Source organism: Cervus elaphus, chromosome 7, assembly GCF_910594005.1.
Source record: "Cervus elaphus chromosome 7, mCerEla1.1, whole genome shotgun sequence".
Taxonomy (NCBI): Eukaryota; Metazoa; Chordata; class Mammalia; order Artiodactyla; family Cervidae; genus Cervus; species Cervus elaphus.
This window is the reverse complement of record NC_057821.1, coordinates 32,367,950-32,385,510: the sequence shown is the minus strand read 5'-3', so window position 1 is coordinate 32,385,510 and position 17,561 is coordinate 32,367,950. Positions and strand designations below refer to the sequence as shown.

At 40.4% G+C, this 17,561-nt stretch overlaps 1 protein-coding gene across 1 annotated transcript in view; it reads left to right on the top strand.

Moving 5' to 3' along the window:
• The window catches only part of SCGN (secretagogin, EF-hand calcium binding protein), a 52,879-nt gene extending 36,886 nt beyond the window's left edge, over nucleotides 1–15,993 (top strand). The window contains exons 7-11 of the mRNA XM_043908810.1: nucleotides 4,116–4,171; nucleotides 8,182–8,227; nucleotides 8,475–8,534; nucleotides 9,611–9,679; nucleotides 15,417–15,993. Of these exons, the coding sequence (XP_043764745.1) occupies nucleotides 4,116–4,171; nucleotides 8,182–8,227; nucleotides 8,475–8,534; nucleotides 9,611–9,679; nucleotides 15,417–15,545 (360 nt within the window). The 3' untranslated portion in view covers nucleotides 15,546–15,993. The remainder of the gene's footprint in view (nucleotides 1–4,115; nucleotides 4,172–8,181; nucleotides 8,228–8,474; nucleotides 8,535–9,610; nucleotides 9,680–15,416) is intronic.
• The last annotated feature ends 1,568 nt before the right edge of the window (nucleotides 15,994–17,561 follow it).

The window sequence follows — 17,561 nt, the reverse complement described above, 5'->3', positions numbered from 1 at the left end:
CTTCTGTTAGGTCCATACCATTTCTGTCCTTTATTGAGCCCATCTTTGTATGAAATGCTCCCTTGGTATCTCTAATTTTCTTGAAGAGATCTCTTTCCCCTTCTATTGTTTTCCTCTATTTCTTTGCACTGATCACTGAGGAAGGCTTTCTTATCTCTCCTTGCTATTCTCTGGAACTTGCACTTATCACTGAGGAAGGCTTTCTTATCTCTCCTTGCTATTCTTTGGAGCTCTCAACTTATATACAGTACTGTGTCTATTTCAACTCCAATCCGTATTTATCCCTCCCCTTCCAGGCTCTGTTGATATCTCTTCTCCTCCATGTCCACCATTATGCTACTGATGACCTCACCCAGTCTCATGGTTTTAAATACCAGCTAATGGTGACCTCCTCCAGTTTATAGATCTGACCGAGAGGACTTCTCTGAGCTGCTTGCACATAGTTGAATGTATGTCTCCCCCTGGATGCCCAATATGCCTCTGAAACCTAGCATATCCAGAGTTGACTTTCTGACCTTCCCCTGCAGACCTGCTTCATTGGGATCTTCCTCAACCCAGTGAATATGAACTCCACTTTTCAATCTGCCCCTCCTTCGGGACTTATCTGAAGTCCCATCTCCTTTCTCAGTATTCTTCAGTATTCTAACATATTGTTCTGTTTCTTTGTCTCAGTGGTCAAGGAGATAATGCTGAATCTTATTTCAGATATTCATTTTTGCTGCTCCAATTACATTGTAAGCTCCGAAAAGCCTGTACCACCTTAAAGATTTTTGAGAGTCTCTCACAGTGCCTTGCATGTTGTTAGACACATGGTAATTATTCAACATTTGTTGTTGTTTAGTCGCTCAGTCATATCCGACTTTCTTGTGACCCCATTGACCATTGCCTGCTAGGCTCCTCTGTCCATGGGATTTCCCAGGCAAGAATACCGGAGTGGGTTGCCATTTCCTTCTCCAGGGGATCTTTCTGACCCAGGGATGGAAACTGCGTCTTCTACATTGACGGTGGATTCTTTAGTGCTGAACCACTAGGGAAGCCCAATTATTCAACATACAATTCTTGACTTAGTAACCTGGGAGGGGGCTCTAAATCCTTTTTCAGAGTGTACATGGCAACAATATTCAGACTTTTTAAAAATGAGAATCTCTTTTTAAGTAAGTAAAGAAACAAAAACACCTGTTAAGGGGTGATTTCCAAAAATATTGCTTAAAAAGCAAGTTGCAAATAATACATAGAATGTGGTCTTATTTGTCCAAAAAAAAAAAAAATGAAGAGAGACATTTTAAAATGTTTAAAAATTTTCTGGAAGGATAAGTCTATGAATGGTAATTATCTCTACAATAAGGACAGGAAGGACTTTTACTTTGTACTCTTTGCTCTGAACTATCTGCATATTTTTGACATTTCACTTTATCTCAAATTATCAATTAACAATTGTTAAAAAAAAATCTATGGACTGTAATTGTACCTTGGATCTACTGCTTCTGGTAAGAAGTTATGATGAACCCAGTAATGGTTTTAAATGAATTTGCATTTTGCAATCACTATGGCATCTACTGGGGCTTCCCAGGTGGCTCAGTGGTAAAGAATCCACCTGCAAAGCAGGAGACATGAACTTGATCCTTGGGTTGGGAAGATCCCCTGGAGAAGAGAATGGCAAACTACTTCAGTATTCTTGGCTGGGAAATCCCATGGACAGAGAAGCCTGGGTGGGTTACAGTACATGGCGTCACAAAGACTTAGACACAACTTAATGACTAAACCACCACCAGATGGCTCTATATGGATCTTAAAAATGAAGATAAAGCTATTATCAAATCTTAGGAGAATTCTGGGTATACCTACAGACTCTGAGGGGTCTCTTGCCTAAGAAGGGGACCTGTTGGCCTACACAATTTTAAGGAGTTTGTCAGTAAGTCATCGTGTTTCATTTCAAGAGACTTTATAGAACCTTTCATGTACTTAGTACTGAAAAACATGGGGATGAAAATGGAATTTTTTTTTTTTTTTTTTTTTTTTTTTTACTATTTGGCCTTGTTGGGTCTTACTTGCAGTATGAGGGATCTAGTTGCAGCATGTGAACTCTTAGTTGTGGCATGTGGGATCTAGTTCCCTGATCAGGGATTGAACCTGGGCCCCCTGCATTGGTTACATGGGAATCTTAGCCATTGGATCACCAAGGAAGTCCCCATAATGGAATCCTGTCCTCACCGCCACCACCATGAACCACCAAAGCCCTCCATGAGTGACTTGTGCCATGAGCAAATGTTCACAAAGGTCAGAGGGAAACTCACATAAATAGATTTTTTTTTTTTGATTTCTCACAGAAAGAAGGGCAATCAGAAAAAGTAAATACCACATCTCTATGGCATCTCAATCTATGGCACCAGATGTTTTCGTTCATAACCAAAAATAAAACATGTACCACATTAACCATGAGATGTCCAGAACCTGTAAAACTAAGAGCCTGGCTTATGGAAAGAGTTCTTGTGACAGATAAACTTGGATTCAAATCTTGCTACTTTCTTAGACAAATTAATCTTGCTAAATTCCAGTTCCCTGCCTGTATGGCATGCAGCTATTTCTTCTAAGAATGTGGTGACGATTAAATGAAATAAAATATGAAGTGTTGGCTGCTCTACAAAAGTTTGCTATTAGAGTTTTAAAAATTAAGAAACCTTTATGTCCCCTGCCTGCCACAGAAATTGTCAAACATTCAAAATTCACCAAATGTACTTCCATGAGTTAGTACAGACCTATTTACAAACAACTTTCTCAGTTACGGAGATCATGAATTACCAGGAGCTTACTCTTCCCTCCCTCTTATAAACTGGTCATTTTTTGAGACCTTTCCATAATTGAGTTTGGGGAGGAAGAAAATCCTAATAAACTCATATAACCAGATTAGCAACTATTCTATCTTTTCAAGATGGCTTCTGTGTTTTAAAAAATTTTATAATACACATTTGTGATGTCAGGGTTTTGGGAGAATGGGATTTCAAATTCACTTCAAATAGTAAAAATAAATTTGATTTAGAGAGTGAGGAGAGATGAAGGAAGGACTCATATGTTTTTAATGTAAAAATCTGTTAGATTTATCCTCAGATTATCTCACTGCTGCTTCTTCCCTGTGCAGCCTCGTCATAAGGATATATTTAGAAATATTCCACACCACCAAAATGTTGCTAAGTCACAAAATCCACTCCTAGTACAACTTAGATATATAAAAAAAATGTGTCTCCTCTACCTTGCCTAAACCAACCTAGTCTTCCCCATTTTAATTTTTAATCCAATCTTGTTTAAAGCTTAGTCTGATTTAAAAAATTTAAACAGCCTCTTTGAGTAAGGAAAAACTCATGGCATCTTAGACTTCTAAACCAGACCCTTCTCTAAAAATGACATCATGGTGGGTAAGGAGAGAAAAGTGGCCCTGAGAACCTCATGGTGAAGGGGAGGAGTCCAGGCCCCTGGATACAGTGCTCTGGTTTCCAGGGTGATGCCTCCTGACCACACAGTTGCTGCTACCTTGCTGACACTCATGGTTGAAGCCATACTTTAATTCCTGCTGAATGCAGACCACTAATTCTCTGCCACACCCTCCTTCCAGCTTGCTGATTCAGCAACCCACCCCCACCCTCTGATTCACATCATCTCATACTCAGCTGGCTCCATGGAAGGCCTACTGGTCCTTGACTCAGCATCCAAATCCTTGGGATCTCAGAGTGTCCGGGGAAAGCAAAGCCACGGCAACTCTCCACACTCAGCGTTGTCCTTCCGTAGCCAGTGCTCTTCTCCCTCCAGAATCCCTTTCCTGTAGAGTTAGCTCACACATCTGTCTACTTCACTCATCTCTGCCTCACTGTCTCCCTTCCTTCCTACAGTCCTCTGAGGCTTATAGAGGGAGACTTTCTCCTGTATCATATCCTCCTCAGCTACGTTTGCCTTCATGGAAAAAAATATTTCTTCTATCCTCTGTAGGAAGAGACCTTATGAGTCAGCCTCAGCCAATTTAAATATATAATCAGAAGAACAAATTAGCAAAGCACTTTAATGACTTTCAAAATGAATTCCCATTACACGTATTCCTTACAGTCCTTTCCCCTTCTGCATTCCAGATGAAGATCTTTGACAAAAATAAAGATGGCCGGTTGGATCTTAATGACTTGGCAAGGTGAGTAGCATGGAAATGGTGTCAAAGATTCAGAAACATGTTCCTAGGAGTTTAATGAGAGCACACTCTCCTTTCTGAAAGGTGAGACTTGATCTCCCAGGACCAGTGAATATCTTATGTTCCATGGCAAAGATAATTAAGGTTGCAGATAGAATTAATGTTGCTAAGTATCAGACCTTAAAATAGACTATTCTGGAATATCTGGGTGGATGCAATATGGTAACAGGGGTCCTTTAAACATGGAAGGAGGAAGCAGAAGATCAGAACCACAGAGAAATTTGTTATATTGCTGCCTTTGAAGTAGAGGAAGGGGCCATAAGCCAAAGAATGCAGGCAACTTCTAGAAGCTGAAAAATGCTAGAAAACAGATTCTCCACTAAAACCTCCGTAAGGAATACAACCCTGTCAACACCGTGAAACACCAGTCAAATCCATTTCAGATTTCTGAGTTCCAGTACTATAAGATATTAATTTGTGTTGTTTTAAGCTACTAAGTTTATATAATTTGTTACAGCAGCAATAAGGAACCGATTCAATGGCGAAAAAGTCCTAAAATATTTATTCATGGGAATCTTCTTTCTCTATCCCTAATTCTGAAGTGAAGCCCTGTTACTCTATACACAAGCTCCTTTCCAAAGGCAAAAATGTCTAAAAACTGTCTAAGACATGATGCCAACAAATAGATGAGAACAGTATTCCTCGCCGAGTCCCAGGATGTTCTACCCTCTATTTGGCTTAATTTAATTCTCTCTACCCTGGACATCCAGAGAAGCACAATTTTCCAAACTGTTATGATATTTTTTCTACCTTTCCCTATATATACACATCCATGATTATAAATACAACATAAATGCAAGGTTTTAGTCTTTTGAAACTGACTCAATTCCACTGAAGTACAATTGAAATTATGCAGAAAAGAGAAATAGGTAACTTTTATTGAATATAACATATATACTATATAATTCACCCTTTAAAACAGTGTACAATTCAGTATATTTTAGTATATTCATAAGGTTGCTTAACCATCACCACTACTTAATTCCAGAACATTTTCACTAAGGCAGAAAGATACTGCATAACATTAAGAATTATTATCTCCTCCTCTCTCCCGCCAGTCCCTGGCAACCACTAATGTACTTTCTGTTCCTATATATTTGTTTATTCTGGGCATTTCATATAAATGGAATTATACAATATGTGGTCTTTAGTGTCTGGCTATTTCACTTAGCATAATGTTTTCAAGGATCATCCATGCTGTAGCATGTATCGATATTTCCTTTTTATACCTGAATACTATTTCATTGTATGTATATATTGTTTTGTTTATATGTTCATTGGTTGATGAGCATGCAGGTTATTTCTTCCACTATTTAGCTATTATGAATAATGAGCCTATGGACACCTTTGTACATGTTTCTGTGTGACCATAAGTATTTGATTCTCTTGGTTATATACCTGGGAGTGGAATTTGGGATTCATATAGTATTTCTGTGATTACTTTTCTGAAGAACTGCTAAACAGCTTTCCAAAGTGGATACGCCATTTTACATTCCCACCAAGCGCAATACTGTACTAAGGTTTGGTTCTAATTTCTCCATATTCCAATCAGCATTTATTGTTGGCATCATCCTAGTGGGTGTGTTCCTTACTGTAATTTTGGTTTGTATTTCCCTGATGACTAATAATTTTGTACATATTTTCACGGCCATCTGTATATCTTCTTTGGAGAAATGTCCATTCAGATCCTTTGCCTATTTAAAATTGGGTTAATTTTCCTTTTATTGGAAATTAAAATATGTAGCAATATGTGGCAAATGTTTATAGCATATGTAGCAATATGTAGCATATGTAGCAATTCTTTACATATGCTGGATACTAGATAGTTATCAGATACATGATTAGCAAACTTTCTCCATCCATTGTATACATTTCCCTTTTTACTTTTTTGATTGTATCCCTGGAAGAACAAAAGTTTTTGATTTTGATGAGGCCTAATTTATCTAATTGACACTTCTGAACTGTGGTGTTGCAGAAGACTCTTGAGAGTCCCTTGGACTGCAAGGAGATCCAACCAGTCCATCCTAAAGGAGTTCAGTCCTGGGTGTTCATTGGTAGGACTGATTTTGAAGCTGAAACTCCAATACTTTGGCCACCTGATGTAAAGAGCTGACTTATTTGAAAAGACCCTGATGTTGGGAAAGATTGAGGGCAGGAGAAGGGGACGAGAGAGGATGAGTTGGTTGGATGGCATCACGGACTCAATGGACGTGGGTTTGGGTGGACTCTGGGAGTTGGTGATGGACAGGGAGGCCTGGCGTGCTGCGGCACATGGGATCGCAAAGAGTCGGACACTACTAAGCGACTGAACTGAATTTATCTAATTTTGCTTAATTTTACAGAATTTTGTTTTGGTTGTATTTGGCTGCTTATGTTCTAGGTGTCATATATAGGAAACCACTGCCAAAATCTAAGCTTCTGAAGATTTATCCTTATGTTTTTTTCCCGAGTTTTATAAGTTTTTACTTTTAGGCCTTTGATACCTTTTGGGTTAATTTTTATATATGGTATGAGGTAGGAGTCTATGTGGATATCCATTGGCCACAACACCATTTCTTCAAAGACTATTCTTTCTCCATTCAATGGCCTTGGCAAAAATCAATTGACCATAAATGTATAGGTGTATTTCTAGACTGTCTTTTCTATTCCATTGATCCACGTGTTTATCCACGACAGTGCTACATCTTATGTTGTACACTCCACCTTATCTTGATTACTGTTGCTTTGAGTAAATCTTTAATCAGGAATGATTTTCAAAGGTTTGTTCAAGATAGTTACGGCTATTCTAAAATCCCTTGCATTTCTGCATGAATTGTAAAATCAGATTATCAATTTATATAAAAAAGGCAACTGGGATTTTTATAGTAATTGTGTTGGATAAACAGATAAATCTGAGGCATATTGCCATCCTAACAATATTAAGGCTAATTCCTGATCACGGATGTCCTTCAATAATATTTCAGTTCATTTGCTCAGTCATGTCTGACTCTTTGTGAACCCGTGGACTGCAGCATGCCAGGCCTCCCTGTCCATCACTAACTCCCAGAGCTTACTCAAACTCATTTCCATTGAGTCCGTGATACCATCCAACCATCTCATCCTCTCTCGTCCCCTCCTTCTCCTGCCTTCAATCTTTCCGAGCATCAGGGTCTTTTCCAATGAGTCAGTTCTTTGCATCAGGTGGTCAAAATATTGGAGTTTTGGCTTCAACATCAGTCCTTCCAATGAATATTCAGGACTGATTTCCTTTAGGATGAACTGGTTGGATCTCCTTGCAGTCCAAGGGATTCTCAAGAATCTTCTCCAACACCATAGTTCAAAAGCATCAATTCTTCAGTGCCCAGCTTTCTTTATAGTCCAGCTCACATCCATACATTACTACTGGAAAAACCATAGCTTCGACTAGATGGACCTTTGCTGACAAAGTAATGTCTTTGCTTTTTAATATGCTGTCTAGGTTGGTCATAACTTTTCTTCCAAGGAGCAAGCGTCTTTTAATTTCATGGCTGCAATAATATTTAGGTCATCTTTGAAAACTATAGATCAATGTTGGAAAAAACCACTCTCTAAGTCTTAGGGTCTCTTATACTTTTTCCTAAGAATTTTATTATTTTTGATACTATTATAAGTGGAATGGTATTCTTGCTTTCTTTTTCGGATTGGCCATTACTAATGTATAGAAAAACTGAATTTTGCACATGACCTTGTACATGCAACCTTGTTGGAATTTTTAAATGTCTACGGTGACTACTAATTCCTGTGAAAGTCTTTCCCTTCTTTAATTTTTGTACTGTATAAAGTCCTGTTTTCCAAGCACATATCCTATTCTGCAGAATAACTTGGAAATTGCCTGTCCTTTTCTCACACTTGAATTATACATTTTACTTGTAATTGAGAGCTGAAAGATCATCACATGGATTACGTTTTTTGTTTTTGGGTTTTTTCCTATTTAGGATTCTGGCTCTTCAGGAAAATTTCCTTCTCCAATTTAAAATGGATGTGAGTAGTGACACTTCTCTAGATGGGTTTGTATTATTCATGTTTCTCCACAGATTTCAGAGGGAGGGAAGATGGGCATTTAATTGTCTTGCCTTCAGTTTATTTAGAGGCTGACAAAGCTCAGTGCTGGGATTAAGGGATTATGGATTGTTGACTCAAAGTTTATAAAAGTTGCCTATGACCCTGGAGGAATGGTACAACGGAAGTTTCACATTACTGACTGACATATTACTTTCTCCATACACAGGCTTGCTCCACTGAAGAAAGAAAAAGGGACTTTGAGAAAATCTTTGCTCACTATGATGTTGTAAGTGTGCCTTTTTGATATACTATGCTGGCCATCTTCAGGTAGGAAGCTTGTTTAGTCCCTATGTGGTGTCATCCTACTCACAGACCCTAACCTTAGGTGATGAACAGCAATCACACATGTGTATTGCTGTGTCAAGGCCCCTTAGCTTCTCTATAATAAAACTTCTGAGAACTAAGTATAAACAGACATAGGAGTATTGATGGAGAAGAGAATAAAGTCGCTTTTTTTTTTTTTTTCCTGTGCCTTATATCCAAACTAAAAGAAAGTTTCTCCTTCTTGGTCTCTATATTAGTATGCTCAAATACAAAAGCAAGTAGTCATACAAAAAACCACACCCAATCTAAAGAATTACGGGGAAAGTGAATTCATGTTTGTAAAGCTCTTAGAGGAGTTCCTGGCATATAACAATTACTGTACTAGTGTCTGGGAAAACACACTAAGGAAATGGATTTTTAAAAAAATGTTATGATAAAGGTTCAGGATTAAAAAACCTTGAAGAAAATGGATGACCTGTCATAACTGAAACTTTAGAGAAGAAACTGAAATATTTTAGTATGTATTCTATTTTTATAGGCATTCTTATAAAATGGGTATTTTATACATGAACCATATAATAATTCTAATATGCTCACTCAATCTAGTACCTCTTGAATTTAAAATGTGTTTTGATAATAATTAAATCATTGCTAAATCATAAAGCAAAATCTTAAAATGGCAATATGTCCTTCAAAGGGTCAATGAATGTGTAATTAGCACTAGTCTGAACTGAGTCCTGGTACTTGGGAAGTAAATAAAGTTGGTATAGTCTTTAATGCTATTTGTCACAGTAAGGAACTCAAAACTACTGCAAACCATTCCATTGATTACATGACAGAAGTTACTTAGAGTGAATTCTTTTGATTTATGTGGAGCATGCATGTTCTCTCCTACACAGACAACATGTTAGAACATGCCATTTCCAAACTTGTTTGCAGTCACAAAAGAATACTGATTTGGTCTACTGTGTAACTTATTCTTTAAGCTTTTTGACTTAAGAAAATTATATTTGGCTGATTGGATCTTTTATCTTTCAGAGTAAAACTGGAGCCCTAGAAGGCCCAGAAGTGGATGGGTTTGTCAAAGACATGATGGAGCTTGTCCAGGTGACTTCATGAGACTGTGTAGATAGATCATTCTCACCAGGAATTGGGGCTGCTGTTTTGATTCCATTGTTTATTTGGGGGGAATCAGTAGGGCCAAAGAGTAATGATGCAGAAAATCTAGGGATGCAGCCTATTTAACAAGCTTTGATCATCTGTGCCTGTGTGCTAAGTCTCTTCAGTCGTGTCTGACTCTTTACAATCCTATGGACTCTAGCCTGCTGTCCATGGGATTCTCCAGGCAAGAATACTAGAGTGGGTTGCCATGCTCTCCTCCAGGGGATCTTCCTGATCCAGGGATCGAACCTGTGTTTCTTATCTCTCCTGCACTGGCAGGCAGTTCTTTACCACTAGCACCACCTGGGAAGCCCTTGAGCATTTGTGAAACTCAACAAATCTCTTCTCTCTTGAGATCAATTGTAGTTCTAATTAAGTAAAGCCCCCATAGGAACTTCTTGTTACCATCATTTGAAAGTCATACATTTTACCAAAGGCTGTTTTTGGTAAAACAGCCATTTTACCACCTTGCTGTTTCATTTTTTGATTACAGAAAGTCTTCCTCCTATGGACTTGGTTACTAAAATAACTAAAATGTGTAATTTCATGTAATAAATTCCATACTTGGGATTTTCTTTCTTCCTTTTTTTTTTTTTTTTTAAACACAAAGGGGCTGCTCCTGTTTGACCATTTCTAATTTCCCTTGATTCATTGACCTAACATTCCAGGTTCCTATGCTACATTGCTCTTTATAGCATTGGACTTTACTTCCATCATCAGTCACATCCACAACAGGGCGTGGTTTTCTCTTTGGCTCCATTTCTTCATTCTTTCTGGAGTTATTTCTCCACTCTTCTCCAGCAGCATATTGGGCACCTACCAACCTGTGGAGTTCATCTTTCAGTGTCCTATCTTTTTGCCCTTTCATACTGTTCACGGGGTTCTCAAGGCAGGAATACTGAAGTGGTTTGCCATTCCCTTCTCCAGTGGACCACATTTTGTCAGAACTCTCCACCATGACCCATCCGTCTTGGGTGGCCCTATACAGAATGGGTCATAGTTTCATTGAGTTAGACAAGACTGTGGTTTATGTGATTAGTTTTCTGTGATTGTGGTTTTCATTCTGTCTGCCCTCTGTTAGGAGAGGCTTATGGAAGCTTCCTGATGGGATAGACTGACTGTGGGGGAAATTGGGTTTTGTTCTGATGGGCAGGGCCATGCTTAGTCAATCATTAATTCAATTTTCTGTTGATGGGCAGGGTTGTGTTGCCTCCCTGCTGTTTGATCTGAGACCAAACTATGGTGGAGGTAACGAAGATAATGGCGACCTCCTTCAAAAGGTCCCGTGCACACATTGTTGCACTCAGTGCCCCCAACTCTGCAGCAGTCTGCTCTAACACCTAGCCTAAGATGGCTATTTTATGTAGAAAGGCATTGCAGTGGTTGGGATTGATGTAATTTAGATCATATCTACATCGCAGAGCTGTTCCATGTAGGGTAAACAATGTTTGAAAAAGCAATATCCTCTGAGATCCTGATGAACAGTATTGACTAGCTGCACGATCCAGGAAAAATCCAGATATTTTCAATTCTTACATGGGTGTTTTCCTATGTGGCTGTGTAGCCACTGAATTTAGTAGTTTCATATCCTTCAGTTCAGTTACCCAGTTGTGTCCGACTCTTTGTGACCTTAGGGATAATATCCTTAGGGATTGCTTTTGAGGTTTGTATAGGACACAAGGATCATCTCTTGACTGGCCTAGATGGCAATAAATTAGAGTGGCAACAATTATTAACTGCTTTTGGAGTCTCAAACCTTCTTAAAAATCTGATTAGAATTATGGGGTTTTGCAGTGGAAAAATGCCCAGATACCAATTTTGGCATAAATCTCCAGAAAGTTTACATACTGTAGTTAAGCAGGTATGGATGAGACATTTAATTTCTGAGGTCTTATGAGGATAACACCTAACTCTTATTAATCCCACTCAACTGGCCCCTTGCCCCTTCTTTGTCCCCTTCACATGTTGCTCCTGTCGGAGAGCTCACCAGTGTTTGCACAGTCAGAACAGGTGCTGGGTGCTGGTGTGGTGTTGCCTTTTACACGCTGATTGCTAAAGGAAAAATCCCATTTCACTCATTATCTATTTAACACCAGGATGATTTCTGTCATAGAAAGTGAGCAGTTATCTATGGGACATTAAAGCTGCACAGCAGAAGGCCTTGTCTAACTGGAGTTTTAATTTGTTTTTGCTAGAATAAATGGGATTGGAAACCTGTTTTCCAGAGCTGTGTGGCCTCCTCTCTGTAGTGGAGCGAGGGTTCCTAGCTGCCTGTCGAGCCCAGAGGCTTCAGATCCTTACAGACTCTTTCAGTTGTCTTTCAGCTATCTCTGGGTTTAGCAATGGCTTCCAAAGGTTAATGCGAGACCATGGAAGTAAAACCTAAACCAGCAACAGAACAGAGAATATAATTTTCTAAAGAAAATTAAAGGAAAAAATTTGAGACCATCTAAAAACCTGAGCTGAAGCAGAAGTCTGTCTCACTCTTTAATGGACTCATAGTGCCTCTATGGGAAATCAGAAGCACCCCATCATTTCTGTCCTTGCCACTCTATTTCTGTTGGGCTATTGGAACTTCTCCATGTTAGTACCAGACAGCTTGAGATAGCCGGTTTCTAAGGACTGGGTCAGACTGGTCCGTAATACAAAAGCAGTTTATAGGAGCTGATCTCTTGAGCTACAATGTACACAGCAGTTACTAATGTTATTCCAGAAGCCAGGTGATTGAAGGCGCCTATCTTTATTGAACCTGTTTAGTCTTCCATGTTGCTTAAAAAAATATTCACCATACTATTTGAAAGATGTAGTCAAATATGACCATTGGGTCATTGAGACCCTGACACTGAGACCACTGAGATCTGATTTTTCTCAGCTTCATTAGCTACAGCCATCTCCTGTGAATTTCTTTATTTTCATTTTATAAGAAAGGGCCACAAGGCAATGAAGCCAATATCTGTAACTTATTTTAAAAGCAATTTTCAGATCATGCCATGGAGTCAGCAGAGGGCTGGCTCAGTTTCTAAACATACAGTTCTGGACAGAATCCCTGATGTTTACAATAATCCTAAAATGACAACCCATTCCCGTATTCTTGCCTGGAAAATCCCATGGACAGAGGAGCCTGGTAGGCTACAGTTCATGGGGTCGCAAAGAGCTGGACACGACTGAGTGACTTGAGCACAAGCTTGTTTTATGGCTTTTTAATTCTTATACAGTCATGTATGACACATAGGTTGAATTTGTGTTAAAAAGATTATCTGATTACCAGATCACCCTTTTCTTTAACCTCTGGAAAACGGTACCCAAGCCTGTTCTCCATCAATGTGTTGAGACACCAAGTCCCTGAGGGAGCAGACACCGTAATTTCTGCACAAGATTTTTTAAAAGACTGTAGCTCCCTTAGCACAGCAAGAAAATCAACACCAACACAACAGTCTACATCCTAAACTAGAAAGTGGGAAGGCAAGACATTCCAGATTCTAAGCACCCACAAGAAGTAGACATGTGAACAATAATGTTAGAAGCCAAATAAAAGGGATGCCAGAGGTGTCTGCCTGGAGACGATGAGGGGTCCTACCCCCAGGTCCCAACAGTTTATTCTTTTCCCTGCTAGATACACCATCTGCTTTTCTCTGTTGACAAGAAGATGGTTGGCAAAAGGGGACGCATAGAGACCTTAGAAGGGAAACTGCATGCATTTATATTGGCAACTTGTTCTTAAAACAGAGGCCCTCAGTGGTTTCAAATGATTTGTCCCCTGTGATCCAAGCACTTTTGAGCAGTGTCATTCGGTTCTCCTAACTCCTAGTAAGTTATAAAGCATTAAAAACACAACTCAAAAGGTCCAAACAAACTTCCTTCGCATACCCACATTCATACCCACAAGTGCCTCCCCAACACATACTTCCACACATGCAAAAATATTTCAACTCACTTAAAGGAAATAATTCCTTTGCAGGAAGCACATTAAGGGGGAAAAAAGCGCTTAGAATAGCCTGGTTATTGCATAAATACCTTAGCAAATTAATTTTTGCTAATATGTAAATGACTACCACCTGAATCTTTTCAAAAGGGTGCTAAAAGGATCCTGAGACAGGGTGCCATTTGCTGCAGAAAGGATTGTAGCCAAAGCGGTTTGAGGATACTGAAGACCAAACATCCCTGCCTTGTAACTGTACAGCAAACGAGCCTTTAATATGGAGCCACAGGGGGCAGCTTGCTATTTTCAGGACCTCTAGGCCACATTCCCTGGGGCCACTTCTACACCTGCTTGGCACTGATACCCAGGGAGCTATACTCAACAAAGAGAGCCTACAGACAATGGGTTACACCTTAACCTCTTCGTCCAATCACTCAAGAGATTCTTGGCAGAGAAGTGAAGTCCACCAAGTTTAGATTCTGGGCCCCAATTTTCCCCTCCCGATTCTCCCAGAATCCTGCCCCACTCTGATGTTTTTCCTTCTTGCTCTCTGCCATCTGGCTCCCAGTTCCTGCTGTTCTTTCCCCTTCTCCTGTTAAAACCTTCTATCAGGGTGGATTTGCTGTCAGTCATTTACCCCGTCGGACAGTGCCAATTAGCTTGTCTTAATATGGCTGTCTAGTTGTAGAATGAAAGGTTTTGTTTCCTATTGCAGGTTTCCTAGAACTTTCTTTGGAAGTGAGGAAACCTTGGGGTGAGGTTAGGTGATGGGAAATGTTTCTGAGAATTCATGAAATCAAATCCTGCAAACTGCTGCCTGCACTCTTTACTCATAACTAGTCCACTAAATGGAGGGTTTGAAAATCAAAGGGTTTGGAAATCTGATTAGTTGGTTTTTCCATTCTCTTCAGACACTGGCTTTTAAATTTAGATTCATCACCATTCATATGGCTTTCATTAGGCCAGCTATTCCCCACGAGAACAGTGAGAACTGGTGAAATGAGCACTTAATTGGAAACAAAAGACTTGGGATCAAAAATGCTCCTGCAACTTCTGGCATGGCAAGATATCTCAGTTCTTTCTGAGCCTCTGTGTTCTAATCTGTAAACAAGGAGTAACCACTTACCTCCCAGTGTTATTGTGAGGGTTAAATAAAATAACCTAGGAAGAATCACTGAGTTCCACCATTGTTTACTTTTGCAGGTCTTCAAGTTTAGAACATTTTCCTAGCTGACCTGCATCACAGGTCCTTCTTAGCCCCTGAAATATTCCTTGGAATAAATCTGATGGGGTCTGTCTGGCTCAACAACATAATTCTTTAGATTTTAATTCATTGCTACCCTTTTAAAAACCAGAGGGGGATGTCAGTATCTCTGCAGGGAGTTAATAAATGTGCCTTCTCTCATTAGTATAGTGAGACAGAATTTTGGTGACAATCCTCTGCTCTAAGGCAAAATATCTTTATTGTGGTTGCAAAAAAGGCAGGCTTTCTGTACAAACTGCAGATAAGTGATGTAGGAACAGACATTCTCTGACCTGAAGGGACAGGGTTAGAATTGAACCTGGTGGCAGAAAACTAGTCCTTGGCAATATTTGGTGGGATGAAGAGATGGAGTCCTCCCTGGAGGCCTGTCTTCAGGGAGGCGCTCCCAGAAGGCTGGGTGTCCCCTAAGTTTAGTAGGCATGGAGTGGGGGCGGGGCGGCATGAAAGGGTGGGACCACCACTGACTTGCCTACTGACATGTTATTTTTTGTTGTCCTCAGCCCAGCATCAGAGGGGTGGACCTTGATAAGTTTCGGGAGATTCTTCTGCGCCACTGCGACGTGAACAAGGATGGAAAAATTCAGAAGTCTGAGCTGGCTTTGTGTCTTGGGCTGAAAATCAACCCCTAATCCCCAGACCACTTCACTTTTTGCTCTTAGCATGTTTCTGAGCTCCTGCTGGTAAAATTCTATCTGTTCTTTGCTATTGGGGACAGTAGGCAAACTTTCTAACAAATGGTGTGGCGTTCTTAGGCAAGGAGAGGGACTGGAGGGTCTTCGTTTGAATGGCATGGTGATTCCCTGCCTTTACTGGAAGCTCCCCACGCAGGGTTTGTGTTATTTTCCCCTTGACCCTGGGCTTTCCTGTCCCCCTAAGGACTCAGCTGACCTCCAGGGTCTACCTGGCTTGTCCTCCCTCTGTCTGAGGAGGTGGGGGCAGCTGAGTCCATCCATCTGTCTTCTTCTTGTGGGCTTTCTACTCAATAGTGTGAGGCACCTGTGGCAGTCTCGTGACTTCTACAAATAGATTTTGAATTGAAAATAAACCTGCAGCTGGAAACAAAGGTGCAGTAATAACTTGTTGTGTTGTGACCATTGGAGGGTTCTACCTGACGGTTGGATGGAGGAACCAGTTCTCTAACTTGGGGTGGGGGGAGGGGAGAAGATCCCGATGGGAGCCACACTACCAATCCTTCCATCGTTCTCAGGTGCCCAAATGAGTTCCAGTCAACAGTAGGATTTGCCAATAATCACCCCCATCTCACTGTGTGGGGAAGACCTGAACACTTGTCCTGGGCTGGGTTTCGCTCTTAAATGCTTTGTGAGCTCACCTGGCCAGGCAGGTAGGAACATAAGAAAGTTGGAGAAAATTCTTTTCCAGGTAACCCAAGCATCTGTTACCCCCTCCAACCATCCCCTTTCCAACAGTTTCCTCTGGCAAATCTGGAATGCCTGAGGACTTCTCCTGTGTCTGTGACTATTGGGGATCTCTCTGCAGGCTCTTGGCTCCCCTATGGGCCAAAGCCTCTGCCCTTCACTCCTGGAACTCTGACTCAGTCCCCTTGAGAGGGAGCTGTTCTCTCCTGCGGCAGAGGCAGAGAGTGATTCCTTGACTGTCCTGACACTTTATTTTCCATAACACCCCTAACTTATAACAGACTCTGCAGGAATTTCAGGCTTAAGGAAGTGTTATAGGTAATTCAGAAAAATTACAGTTTAGATGCTGATCATAACCCAAGAAATTCTACTACTCAAGAGATTCCCCTCACTGGCACACATTGGTCACAACCTGGTTCCCTTTCTCTTAGGTGTCTCTTCCCTCCAACATACAGATTGTCAGGGAATGTTTGACGGGAGGATTCCTACGTGCTGTCTCTCATGAGTCCTTTGTCCCTCTTCAAGCGGAACAGCACGCTGCTCCCAGGGACTGAGGTCATTGTGTGAGGCAAGCATGAGTCTCCTTTAGTAAACATTCTCCTTAGGACAAAACAGCTTAATCTCCTTCCCCTTTCTTGAGATATGGATTGTTTCCTGACCTTGTGGTAACAGTTGCTGTACATTTGGTTTTCTGATCTCTATCATTCCCGAAAGAAGTTTCTTGTACTGCAGCCTATATATACTCATAGAAAAATCATTAAAGCACCTTTGCTCCATCAGAGCTTAGGTCCCCGGGTCTTTTTTGTCTCTCTCTCTCTTTCTCTCTTTCACTTTCTTATCGTCGACTCCGCACCACAAGGTTCCGGTCCATTAAAGGACCCCAACAACAGATAATTAGTATCAATAATTATTACTGATCAATATGCACCAAGAACTTCTGGGTGTGTTCTATACCTTAAATAATTCAGTCTTCACCAAACCCTGTGAGGTAGATAAAATCATGACACCCACCTCAGAGATGAAGAAACTGAGGCAAATAGAAGCTAAGCAACGTATCTGTGCTTGTACATCTCAGAGATGGGGATTCAGGTAGTGAGTAGTGGCCAATTTTCAAATGATGTGACAGAAGAGGGCTTTATCTCCAAAATACACAAATCGCTCAAACAACTCAACGACAGAAAACCCCAACACCCAATCGAAAAAGGGGCAGAGGACCTTGATAGACATTTCTACAAAGAAGACATACAGATGGCCAGTAGGCATATGAAA